Source organism: Martes martes (genome assembly GCF_963455335.1).
Source record: "Martes martes genome assembly, chromosome: 2".
Lineage (NCBI taxonomy): Eukaryota > Metazoa > Chordata > Mammalia > Carnivora > Mustelidae > Martes > Martes martes.
In genome coordinates, this window is record NC_137889.1 from 27,592,013 (window position 1) to 27,604,655 (window position 12,643).

A 12,643-nucleotide genomic window follows, 5' to 3' on the forward strand; every position below is an offset into this window, starting at 1 on the left:
TGGAAGAGAAAAAAATAGTAGAAAAACAGGCAAAATCCAAATGAAGTCTGTAGTTTAGTTAATGGTACTGAACAAATGTTAGCCTTTTCATTTTATTATTTTTATTTTCTTACTGAAATAGAACTGACATATACAATGCTATTTTCTTTATTTTGATGAAAGTGTTATAGCAATGTGAAATGCTAATATTAGGGGGACGGTAAGTGAAATGTATACAGGAACTTTCTGTACTATTTTTGTGACTTCTCTGTAAACTTGAATTTATTCCAATACAAAAAGTTTATTTTTTAAAAAAGGAAAATTAAGTGATAAAATATAATTGAAAGTATATTCGGTAAAAAGGATATAAATCAGTAACTATTGTTTTTTTTTAATTTAAAAAAAAATTTTTATTTTAAAGTAAGCTCCATGTCCAATGTAGGCTTGGAACTCAAAAGCCTAAGATCAAGAATCGCACACTCCACCTGCTGAGCCAGCCAAACACTCCTCACTAAATATCGTTAATAAATATATGCAGAATGTTTAAACTCAGCAGTAACTATGAAAGAAAAAATTGAACCAACGATTACAAACTATTACATAACAAGACTGGCAAAGATTTAAAAGTATAATATATAAAGTGAGGGTTATGAGATAACATTCTTACACACTGTGGATAGAAATGTCAATTAAGGGGCACCTGGATGCCCCAGTTGGTTAAGCGTATGCCTTAAGCGTCTGCTCAAGTCATGATCCCAGCACCCTGCATCGAGCCCCACTTCAAGACCTGCATTGGGCTCTCTGCTTGGGGCAAGACTGCTTCTCCATCTCCACCCCGCTTGTGCTCTCTCGCTATCTCTTTCTCTATCTCTGACTCTCAAATAACTAAATAAAATCTTTTTAAAAAAGATAAAAAAACATTTTAAAAAATGTTAATTAACATAACTTTCTCAGGACAGCTGGACATTACATATCGAAAGCTGTGAAAGTATACATACATAGCTTTGGCTCCTAATCTGATTTCCTGGTAGGAATTAAACAATTAGTTCTTAGCAAATAGGTGTGTAAAAATACACCTATAAGGATGATCAAAGTAATAATTAAAAGTACAAAACAAAAAAACAAATAATTTAATCCCCAAGTTAAAAAATTTGTTATGCAAATTTATGAGAGCTATATAGTAGAGTACTATGTAGTTAGTTATTCAAAAGGCTATTAGAGGGGTGTCTGGCTGGCTCAGCTGGTAAAGCATGTGACTCTTGATCTTGGTGTTGTAAGTTTGAGCCCCATGTTGGGTGTAAAGATTATACCTAAAAAAAAGAAAACCTTAAAAACAAAGCTATTAGAGAAGAATATTAGAATTAGAATATTAGAATTAGAATATTAGAGAAGAATAATTATTTAATGCAATGAAAAATCTGTCTTATAATCAATGAAAAAGTTATATAGTACACAAAGAATATATTTTAATTATCATTATACATGCATATCTGCATACATAAGCAAGACTATAGATATATAAAAAAATGAACTGTTGTTATTAATGGGCTTTTTGGAACTTCTTGGAATGCACCACATTTTCTAAAATCAGTCTGTATTACTTTATAATATAAAAATTGTGCCTTACAATTTGATAATATTTGAAGCCTAAACACATAAGGAATTATTCCAAAGGAAGCACTGGTTTATTTTTTTTTTAATATTTTATTTATTTATTTGACAGAGAGAGAGACAGAGAGCACAAGCAGGCAGAGAGGCAGGCAGAGGCAGAGAGAGAGAGAAGCAGGCTCCCCGCCGAGCAAGGAGCCCGATGCGGGGCTCGATCCCAGGACCCCGAGACCATGACCCGAGCCGAAGGCAGCGGCTTAACCCACTGAGCCACCCAGGCGCCCCAGAAGCACTGGTTTTATATGTACCCATCCTATGTTACAAACCTGAGGATCCTGCCTATGTAATGTAATTTCAGTAGTCCTGGCAAAGCTACAATTAACCATAAAAGTGTATATAAAGTGTATAAAGTGTACATAAAAGTGTATCTTAAGTTGATGCTTAAGATTTGGTAAGACTTATTTCTTCTCAATTTTGAGTAATTTTAAACTTTCAGAAAAGTTGGGAAACTAGTTCAGAGATCCTAGATACTTGTATCCAGTTTTCCCTAAAGTTAACATCTTTGTTAACTTTGTTAAACATTGTTATGTTTTAACCTGAAACTGATGTGACATATAATGTATGTCAATTATACTTCAATAAAAAATTAAAACAAAAAGAAATTAACATTGTATAATACTATTAACTACAATAAAGATTAAGAGTTTAGTAACTTTTGCGTAAGCCAGAATTACTATAGTCAATGTTTTGGAGAAAAACACTTAAAACACTCTGGTATTAATTATGGTCTGAACAAAAAAGAGAAAGAAGGGTTATTTAAGACAGAGGAAGATGTAAATTGGAAAGACAAAGATGATACAGGCTGTGTTTGCTTACTTGGAGTTTTGTTTTATGCCACATAACCAACTAAAGTCAGAAATAGGGGGAAATTTCAAATGATGATGATGATGAAAGTAATATATATATATATATACACACACTATTTTGTATAATACAACTTAAAAATATAATAATTCATACTGAAAGGAGAATATGTTCAGGTCAATTTAAAGTAACTGAGTATAATATTTAGTAATTGTTTTCTGCTACCTACCTTAAAAATTATAATACTTTCTACAGCAATGCTTCTACTATGAGCGTAATTCAAAGCAACATCAACATGTCTAAATACATAAATTCCAAGAAGAGGATTTCCTAATATCTTCAATGTAGATGTTCTGGTACTTATTCCATTTTGATATATTTCAGCCACATCATTCTGAGGAAGTGCTAAAAAGCAGAAATGTTCTTCAAGTTCTCTGCCATGTCTTCCACTCTCACGCATCTCTGACCTAAAGCAAAACAAACTGTGTGTAAATGAGAATACTGACAGAATTTTCAAGGTGAAGATAAATATTTCAGTTTGCTACAGTTAGAAAGCAAGACAATTACTGGTAACATTCAGAAACATCACCATTCTATAACAAGTTAGGCTGAAAATCATCTAAGGAAAGAATTCAAGACGTAGATAACTACTCGTCCAGAATTACGGACTACTTTCTGTATAGGGCAGTGATAATAAGGGCTAATATTTCTCAAATGCTACTAAAATACCCAGCATGCTAAGACTTACCCTTTCCAAGCATTTTTGTAAAATTTTTCTGAATTTTCCAAGAATTGTTTGCTATCATTATTTTATTGTTGTTTTTATAATCATTTTTTTCCTCATCCTCCTTATCTCTGTTATACTCATTTTTAAAATGAGGAATATGAAGTTCAGAGAGTATAACTTGCCAAAATAGCAAGGTGACAAGAGTTGGAATTATATATGTGAAGTTTTGTTTGCTAAGTTCCAGAGCTCAAGTTCTCACTTACTTGTCTATTGATGAAAGAACGTGCATTTCTTAAATAAATAGACACAAATATGATAAATTATTAGGGACATTCTCCATTGTTCAGGGACCCAGACTGCAGCTGGAAGAAACAAACTAGAATTTGATTACAGAGCACTCCTATCACATAAGTAAGAAAATTAAGAATCATCCTCAAAAAAGATTATAATCTGAAGTACATACACTCTTGAAATTTTGACTATACGCCAAAAGAACCATTTAACTGGGGGCGCTGGAGTGGCTCAGTTGGTTGAGCGCCTGCCTTTGGCTCAGGTCATCATCTCAGGGTCCTGGGATCAAACCCCTGGATCAGGTTCCTTGCTCAGTGAGGAGTATGCCTCTCCCTTTCCATCTGCTCCTTCCCCAGCTCATGTTCTTTCTTGCTTTCAAATAAATTAATCTTTTTTTTTTTTTTAAAGAACCACTTAACAGTACAGACAAGCAATCTAGAAGGCTTGTTCAGGTGTAGTAGCAGCAACAATTGCCACACTAGGTGATACAGTAAAGAGGTCCAATCACTAGGACAGAGGTGTGCTTCCAAATCATTATCAGCAGCAGAGAACCTCATAACTTAGAGTAAAGTAAGGTGTATACCACAAAAGGAAAATTGTTCTTGAATACCACATTGCTACCAATATTTTTTATTTCCTGGAATACCACTCAGAGTTTGTATTGAGTATACTAAGCATATTAGCATATTAGTATTTTTTTCATTCGCATGAATAACTTCCTGTTTACAGTACACAAGGCCACAAACCACATGGCAACAGTTATGAGCAAGAATAACTGATTAGATCATGACCACATTGTCCCAGTTCCTGGAAATGTCAAACTTAACTTTCAACTCCACATATCATCATCTTCTGCTCCTGCTTGCAGCTTGACATAGTAGATTCTATGAACCACTAAGATCACATTTAAATATCACATTTAAATATCACAGAAGAATTAGAGTACTTTTTTCTGTTTTCCCAATTTCTCAACTCATTTTTCCTAGACTCTGGAAAAGCATTAATTTTCTGAGTGTGCCTAGAAGGAATTCCCATGTGGGAGTACTAACAACAATAGCACGAAGGATGGGAGGAAGGAAGGAAATGTTCACTGTTGTAAGGTTCTTACACTACACATGAATATAACATTATGTGAAGGTATACTGTGTAAACCCTAGAGCAGGGTTTCTCAACAGTGGCACATATCACTGACATTGTGGGCTAAGTAATTCTTTGTGTTACCTAGACATCTTACTGGCTTAACATTATATTCTCTTAAAGGACTAACTAAAATGTAAAAATATAACTTAATAAAAGTTATAAAAAGCTCTAAAAAGCTTTACAAATTAAAGTAGAAAGTATTTCTTGAGTTTCAAGGAATACTTGAAAAGTATTCTAAAAAGCTTTACAAATTAAAGTAGAAAGTATTCCTTGAGTTTCAAATTAGTAATAATACTGAATATTTTGTTTTCAATCTATGTTTTCAGAATAACATCTGAAAAACATTTAGGACTAAATATGATTTAGACAAAAACGAGCAATAAAAAATTACTCTTTAGAAGTTTTCAAAAACTTTTAATTCCACTGTAGTTAATATACAGTGTTATATTAGTTTCTGGTATATAATATAATGATTCAAAATTCCATATATTACCATATATATTACATATATTCCATATATTACTTGCTTGTCAAGTAAGTGTACTCTTGTTCCTCTTTGCCTATTTCACCCACCCCTCCCCACGTCCCCTATAGTAACCATCTTTGTTCTCTATAGTTCAGAGTCTGTTTTTTGTCTTTTTTCCTCCTTTGTACTTTTGTTTTGTCTCTTAAATTTCACATATGAGTGAAATTCTACGGTATTTGTCTTTCTCTGACTGGCTTAGTTTACTTAGCCTAGATCCATCTAGGATGGATCTTTTTCTGACTGGCTTATTTCACTTAGCCTAGATCCATCCATGTTATTGCAAATGATAAGATTTCATTCTTTTTTATGGCTGAATAATATTCCACTGTGTATATACCATATCTTCTCTTCTATTTATCTGTCAGTGGATACCTGGGCTGCTTCAATTATTTGGCTGTTGTAAATAATGCTGCAATAAATGGGGTACTTAGATTCCTTTGAATTAGTGTTTTTGTATTCTTTGGGTAAATACCTAATAGTGCAATGGCTAGATCATAGGGTAGTTCTATTTTTAACTTTCTGAGGAACCTACATACTGCTTTCCAGAGTGGCTACATCAGTTTGCATTCCCACCAACAGTGCAAGAGGGTTCCCCTCTTTTCACATCCTCAACCAATACCTGTTGTTTCTTCTGTTGATGATTTTAGCCCTTCTGACCGGTGTGAGGTGATATCTCATTGTAGTTTTGACTTACATTTCCCTGATGATGAGTGATACTGAATATCCTTTCATCTGTTGGGCACCTGTTGTCTTTGGAGAAATGTCTATTCATGTCTATTCATGTCTATTCATAAACATGTCTAATCATAAACTGGATTATTTTTTGGTGTCTTTAGAAGTTTTATTAAAAGGTTGGCTCTTCAGAGTTATGACACTAGGATCTATGTTAACTTATTAAAATGACTGAAGCTCTGAGTCTCAAGACTTCCATTTCAGATATCACAGGTAATATGAATTTGAATAGAATATGAATTTGAATATGAATTTGAATTTTTTGTAGTGACATGTAAACAAATAAGAATATAAAGACCTAATACATACAAAGTGACCTATTAGTGAGAGAGGAAGCTAAAGAGACTCCATTTTTAGGAATGTTCCATCTCTGCTGTTGTTCTGCTAGGCCCCATTTACTTTTGTTTGATATTCTGCATCTGAATAAACCAAAGAAGCTATTTTCCCATGCTAAGTGGGAAACAAGAAAGTTATCATTCTTGGAGTTTTGTCCTAGGCCCCCAAACATGAGGTAACATTTGAGAGTTGGACCTCAAACACATTCCAGGCTATTAGCTGCAAAAAGACCTTGGCCAGTGCTGGCATCAATAACCCCTACCTTCGATGATTTATAAAATACACCTATTATTCACTTGTTACTTGTCTCTGACTGGACCCTACCCTGGATTCCTGAGAGAAAACATACCCTTAACCTCTTTCCAATATAATTGCCTAACCCCATGTGATGAGACTCATTCTCCTTTCTTCTCTGAACTCCCAGATATTCTTTTTTTTTTTTAAGAGTTTATTTATTTATCTGACAGAGAGATCACAAATAGTCGAGAGGCAGGCAGAGAGAGAGAGAGAGGAGGAAGCAGGCTCCCGCTGAGCAGAGAGCCCAATATGGGACTCGATCCCAGGACTCTGAGACCATGACCCGAGTCGAAGGCAGAGGCTTAACCCACTGAGCCACCCAGGCGCCCTGAACTCCCAGATATTCTGTCTGCTACTCTGCCTGCCACTCATGTTATTTAATAAACTCTGTTTTCACTTTCTGGCTTGCATTTATTTTCTCTCCGGGGCGAAGTTAAGGACCATGCTGGATGGTCCTATGGGAACCCTCTCTGGGTCCGAGGACCCAGCCTGCCTGCATTATTACCAAGAAACATTAATGCCAACCAAATTCTGTGCTAACAGGATATTTATATTATCTTAAATATAAAAAACAAATAATAGTTAAGAATAATTTTCCAGAAATATTTACTCATGTTTTTATGCACTAATACTAATAAGGAGTAAGTGTCACAATCTGTCAGGCCCTGTATCTTATACATACTTTAAGCTCTGGAGTGGAAAGTTCTAAATCAACTCAGCACTCAAGTGTTAACCTGTAGATATACTCTTGGTTGTGGGTTGGTCATTTTTTTAACCACTATTTTATTAAATGTTAATAAACGTAAAAAACTTAGATAAGAAAATTCATATGGACAGAGAAGTTATGTATAAGTTAACACAGCACAACAAATGAGTGGATAGAATTCTGGATATATTTTGGAAAGACCATGACCTTAGAATTGACTGTGTGTATGGGGCGCCTGGGTGGCTCAGTTGGTTAAGCTACTGCCTTCGGCTCAGGTCATGATGCCGGAGTCCTGGGATAGAGTCCCGCATCGGGCTCCCAGCTCTGTAGGGAGTCTGCTTCTCCCTCTGACCTTCTCCCCTCTCATGTTCTCTCTCAGATAAATAAATAAAATCTTTAAAAAAAAAAAAAAAGAATTGACTGTGTGTTACTATGAAGTTTATCTACCTACTGAAACCAACTACAACAAAGTATAAGGTAAAAGTGCCCCAGATGGAATGCCCAGATTATAATTACATTACATAGAATAGATTTCTGAGATTTGTATATAATAGGTTGTAAATAATTTTTTGTTGAGTAAATGAAACACTTTCAGTATCATATCTCAAAGTTTAACAGGAAACAAAAGAACTCTATTTAGGTACTTGGGTGTGTGGAGGAGAGAATACAAGTATTCAGCTAAGTGTGTCTTTTAGGAAATAGTTAAAGAAAATGAAGTAATGGCTTTGGAGAGCTGGAAAAAGAATTTAATTGTTTTCAAATCCATGAGACGGCTGGTAAGTTATCAATCTCTACCTGGCAGGAAGTACAATGTGTGAAAAGAAGCATAAACAAGGTAAGAAAAATTGGGATTTAACTAAGTTCACAGAAGAAGTAAATTTCTTTTTTTTTCTTTTTAAAAGATTTTATTTATTTGACAGAGAGACAGAGCACAAGCAGGTAGAGTGGCAGACGGAGAGAGAGAAGCAGACTCCTTGCTGAGAAGAGAGCTGGATTTTGATCTTGATCCCAGAACCCTGGGATAATGCCCTGAGCTGAAGGCAGATGCTTAACTAACTGAACCACCCAGGCACCCTGTAAATTTCTTTTTTTTTTTTAGGAATCGGGGAGAGAGAAAATGGGTATGGGGAGGGCCAGAGGGAGAGGGAGAGAGAGAATCCCAAGCCCAGAACAGAGGCCAACATGGGGCTTGACCCCACAACCCCAAGCTGAAATCAAGATGGATGTTTAACCAAGTACGGCACCAGGGCACCCCAGAAGAAGTACATTTTTGATTCAAGGGTAGTGACGTCACAAAGATGGTAGAGTAGCAGACCCCACCCTCCGGCCCCCGCAACAAAGATCAACCATTAGATAGCTATCTATAAACAAAAACAGCTTTGGGAGAGCTTTGGAGGTTACTTAAGAAACTTCAGCACATGGTGGCATAGAAAGCTAGAGAATAACTGCGCAAAAAGGGAAGGATGAACAGCTTCAATTTGCCTGTACCATTCTACATATTGAGCAGGCACTGCTCAGTGTCAAGAGGAATTCCCTAGATAGAGGGTTCTCCTCACCAGGAAAGTGAGAGTGAGGTAAGTAACCAGTTTCCCCAGCCCTTTGGGCACTGAATGGAGAATCAAGGATCTGCTTTGGTTTTACCCCAAACAGGGAATGGCAAAGCTGAGACACAAAGAGATGGCTAGGAACAATGAAAAAAAGCAGAGGCTACCAACAGGAGCTATACAGCAGGAGCAACCACCTTCCCACTGACTGCTGAGCAAACATCAGTAGCTTTCACTACTGAAGAAACCAACAGTCACTGTGGCTGTATCATACCCCTGCAAATATCACTAGCCTCAAACCCACAGGTGTTTATACTTGTTGACACCAGTCACCTCATGTCTTCCCACCTGCCTTCCACCAGAAGCCCGCTAAAGACTCTGGCTCCAAGAGTGCAACACACCAACTTAGATTCTTGTAGCTGACACTCACTAGCATGCAGGTGCTCAGAGCTAGCTCCTCCAGCTGTGTACTTATATGCTGTTGGCTAAATATCTGTCACCAGCCTAAACTGCTGTGTGCACACCATGGCAAGATCCTGCAGCCACATTAGACCAATTCCATACCCAAGACTTCTATAGCGGTATGTGGGCCAGAGCAAGCTCTATCATATGTCACTGTCCTGTATCACTAGGTTCACCTGTACCTAGCCACTCCAGCTATGCACCTGAATACCCTCTGGCCCAATCCCCATCATTAACCTCCACACTGCTATGTGTCCAGGGCAAGATACTGCCGACACAGTAATGAACAACAGCCAGGATCCCCACAGCTGCCAGTGCACATGTTCTCAGCTGGCCCTTGCTGCCTACCCTGGCACTCACCACTACACATGTGTTAGCAACTGGACCCTGCCACAACACAGGCACCTGCAAATGAGTGTGTTCACATGACAGACTGTGGCCACTGCCACTGCTTACTCTGTAGCTGATGGACCAGGAGGAGATGCTGAGAACCCCAACAGCCCTTGCAGCATATGTGAATGCCTAGGAGCACTCACCAAAGACCACACAACTGCTGATAATGTACAGGCCAAGGCCTGATCCAAGATTTGTTATCCACCCCCTAGACCTGAAGCAACTACATGTCCTACACTTGGCACCCTGCACCAGAGCACACTCTACCATGTCCCCACTTGCAGGTGAAGGTCTATACTTACCGAAGTTCAATATATAAATCCTGGAAGACATGACCACTTCTTCAAATTTACAGACACCTATGCAAAGCTTTAAAGATTATGAAGAATCAGTGAAGTATGACTCCACCAAAGGCATAGAGTAAACCTCCAGTAACTTGCACAAGGAAATGGAGATATAGGATTTATACTGCTAAGAATTCAAACTTACTCTAAACATTCAACATAGTATTGAAATCCTAGCTAGACAAATTGGTAAGAAAAAGAGATAAAAGGGAGAATTAAATGCAATCTCTGTTTGCAGATGACCCCGATATTATGTACAGAAAAATCTAAAGACTCCACCAAAAAACTCTTAGAACAAATGAATTTAGAAAAGCTGTAGCATACAAAATCAACATACAGAAAAATTTTACATGTCTATACACTAAAGAGAACTATCAGAAAGAGAAATTCAGAAAACCATCCCATTTACAACTACCCTGAAAAGAATAAAATACCTAGGAATAAATTTAACCAAGGAGGGGAAAGACATGTACACTGAAAACTGACATTTGCTGAAGAAGACACAGATATAAAGAATGTCTGTGCTCATGAGCTGGAAAAATTAACATTTTTAAAAAGGCCACAACCCAAGGCAATCTACAATTCAATGCAATCCCTACTGAAGTTCCACTGGCATTTTCCATAGAAATGGAATAAATAATCCTAAAGCTGTATGGAACCACAAAGACCACGAATAGCCAAAGCAATCTTGAGAGAGAACAAAGCTGGAAGCACAATGCTCCCTGATTTCAAATTACAGTTTAAAGCTATAAAAACTAGGACGCCTGAGTGACTCAGTGAGTTAAGCATCTGCCTTCAACTCAGGTCACAATCCTAGGGTCCTGAGATTGAGTCCCTCATCCGGCTCCTTGCTGAAGTGGGGAGCCTGCTTCTCCCTCTGCCTGCCTCCCCCCCCCCGCTTATGTGCTCTCTGTCTCTTTTTCTCTGACAAATAAATAAATAAAATCCTAAAAAAAATAAATCTATAAAAATCAAAACAGCATGGTACTAGCATAAAAACAGACACACAGATCAATGGAACAGAACAAAGAGCCCGGAAATAAAGCCAGGCATATGCAATCAGTTAATTTATGACAAAGAAGCCAAGAATATACAGTGGGAAAAGGACAGTCTCTTCAATAAATGATGCTGGGAAAACTGGACAGTCACATGCAAAAAAGTGAAACTATACCACTTTCTTACACCAGGCATAAAAATTAACTCAAAATGGATAAAAGACTTAAATGTAAGACCTGAAACAATCATCTCCTGGAACTAAACAGGCAGTAAGCTCCTGTACATTGGTCTTGGCAATGATTTTTTTGGATCTGACCATAAAAGCACAGGCAACAAAAGCTAAAATAAGCATGTAGGACTATATCAAACTGAAATACTTCTGCACAGCAAAAGAGAATCAACAAAAGGAAAAGCTGACTTATGGAGTGGGAAAAAATATTTACAAACTGTGTATCTAATAAGGGGTTAATATCCAGAATACATAAAGTACATACAATTCAAAAGCAAAACACCAACAATCTCATTTAAAAATGGCAGAGAACTTTGACATTTTCCAAAGAAAATGCACAAATGGCCACCAAGTACATAACAAGGTGCTCAACATCACTAATCATCAGGGAAATGCAGATCAAAAACCATGATGAGATAGATATCATCTCATACTCGCCAGACTGGCTATTCTCAAAAAGACAAGGTAAAGAGTGCTGGTAAGGATGTAGGGAAAAGGGAACACTGGTGTACTGTTAAAAGAAATAGAAATTGGTATGCCACTATGGAAAACAGTACGGAAATTTCTGAAAATACTAAAAATAGAACTACTCTATGATCAAGTACTTCCACTTCTGGGTATGTATTTGAAGTAGATGAAACTGCTATCTCAAAGAGATATCTGCACCAACCATGTTCATTGCCAGCATTACTTGCAATAGCTAAGACATGGAAACAACCTAAGTATCCATGAACACATGAATTGATAAAGAAAATGTGGTACAGGGATGCTGAGTGGCTCAGTCGATTAAGCAGCTGCCTTCGGCTCAGGTCATGATCCTAGGGTCCTGGGATTCAGTCCCACATCGGGTTCCCTGCTCAGTGGGGAGCCTGCTTTTCCCTCTGCCTGCTGTTCCCTCTGCTTGTACTTTTTCTCTCCCTGTCAAGTAAATAAATAAAATCTTTAAAAAAAGAGAGAATATACACATACACACAAACACCATGGAATATTATTCACCAATAAAAACGAAGGAAATCCTTCAGTCTGTGACAAAATGAGTGGACCTTGAAGACATTGCGTTAAGTCAGAGAGAGACTAATACCATATAATCTCACTTACATGCGGAATCTAAAAACATCAAATTCATAAAAACAGCAGAAGATGGTTGCCAGGCCTAGAGATGGGGGGAAATGGTGAGATGCTGGTCAAGGGTACGAACTTTATATCAATTACAAGATGAGTAAGTTCAGAGGATCTATGGGACAGCATGCTAACTGCAGTTAATAATACTGTATCATCTACTTGAAAGTTGTTCTAAGAATAGAGCTTTGGGACGCCTGGGTGGCTCATTTGGTTAAGCCTCTCTCTGCCTTCAGCTCAGGTCACGATCTCAGGGTCAGGTCCCACAGCTGGTTTCTTGCTTGGCGGGGAGCCTGCTTTTCCCTCTGCCTGCTGCTCCCCCTACTTGTGCTTGTGCTCTCAATAAAATC

At 37.4% G+C, this 12,643-nt stretch overlaps 1 protein-coding gene across 1 annotated transcript in view; it reads right to left on the minus strand.

The window, feature by feature from the left end:
* Nucleotides 1-12,643, minus strand: part of TEX15 (testis expressed 15, meiosis and synapsis associated) — a gene marked incomplete at its 3' end in the record, with an annotated part of 55,562 nt that overhangs the window by 27,025 nt on the left and 15,894 nt on the right. Inside the window, exon 3 of the mRNA XM_080830444.1 lies at nucleotides 2,681-2,918. Coding sequence (XP_080686570.1) covers nucleotides 2,681-2,918 — 238 coding nt within the window. The remainder of the gene's footprint in view (nucleotides 1-2,680; nucleotides 2,919-12,643) is intronic.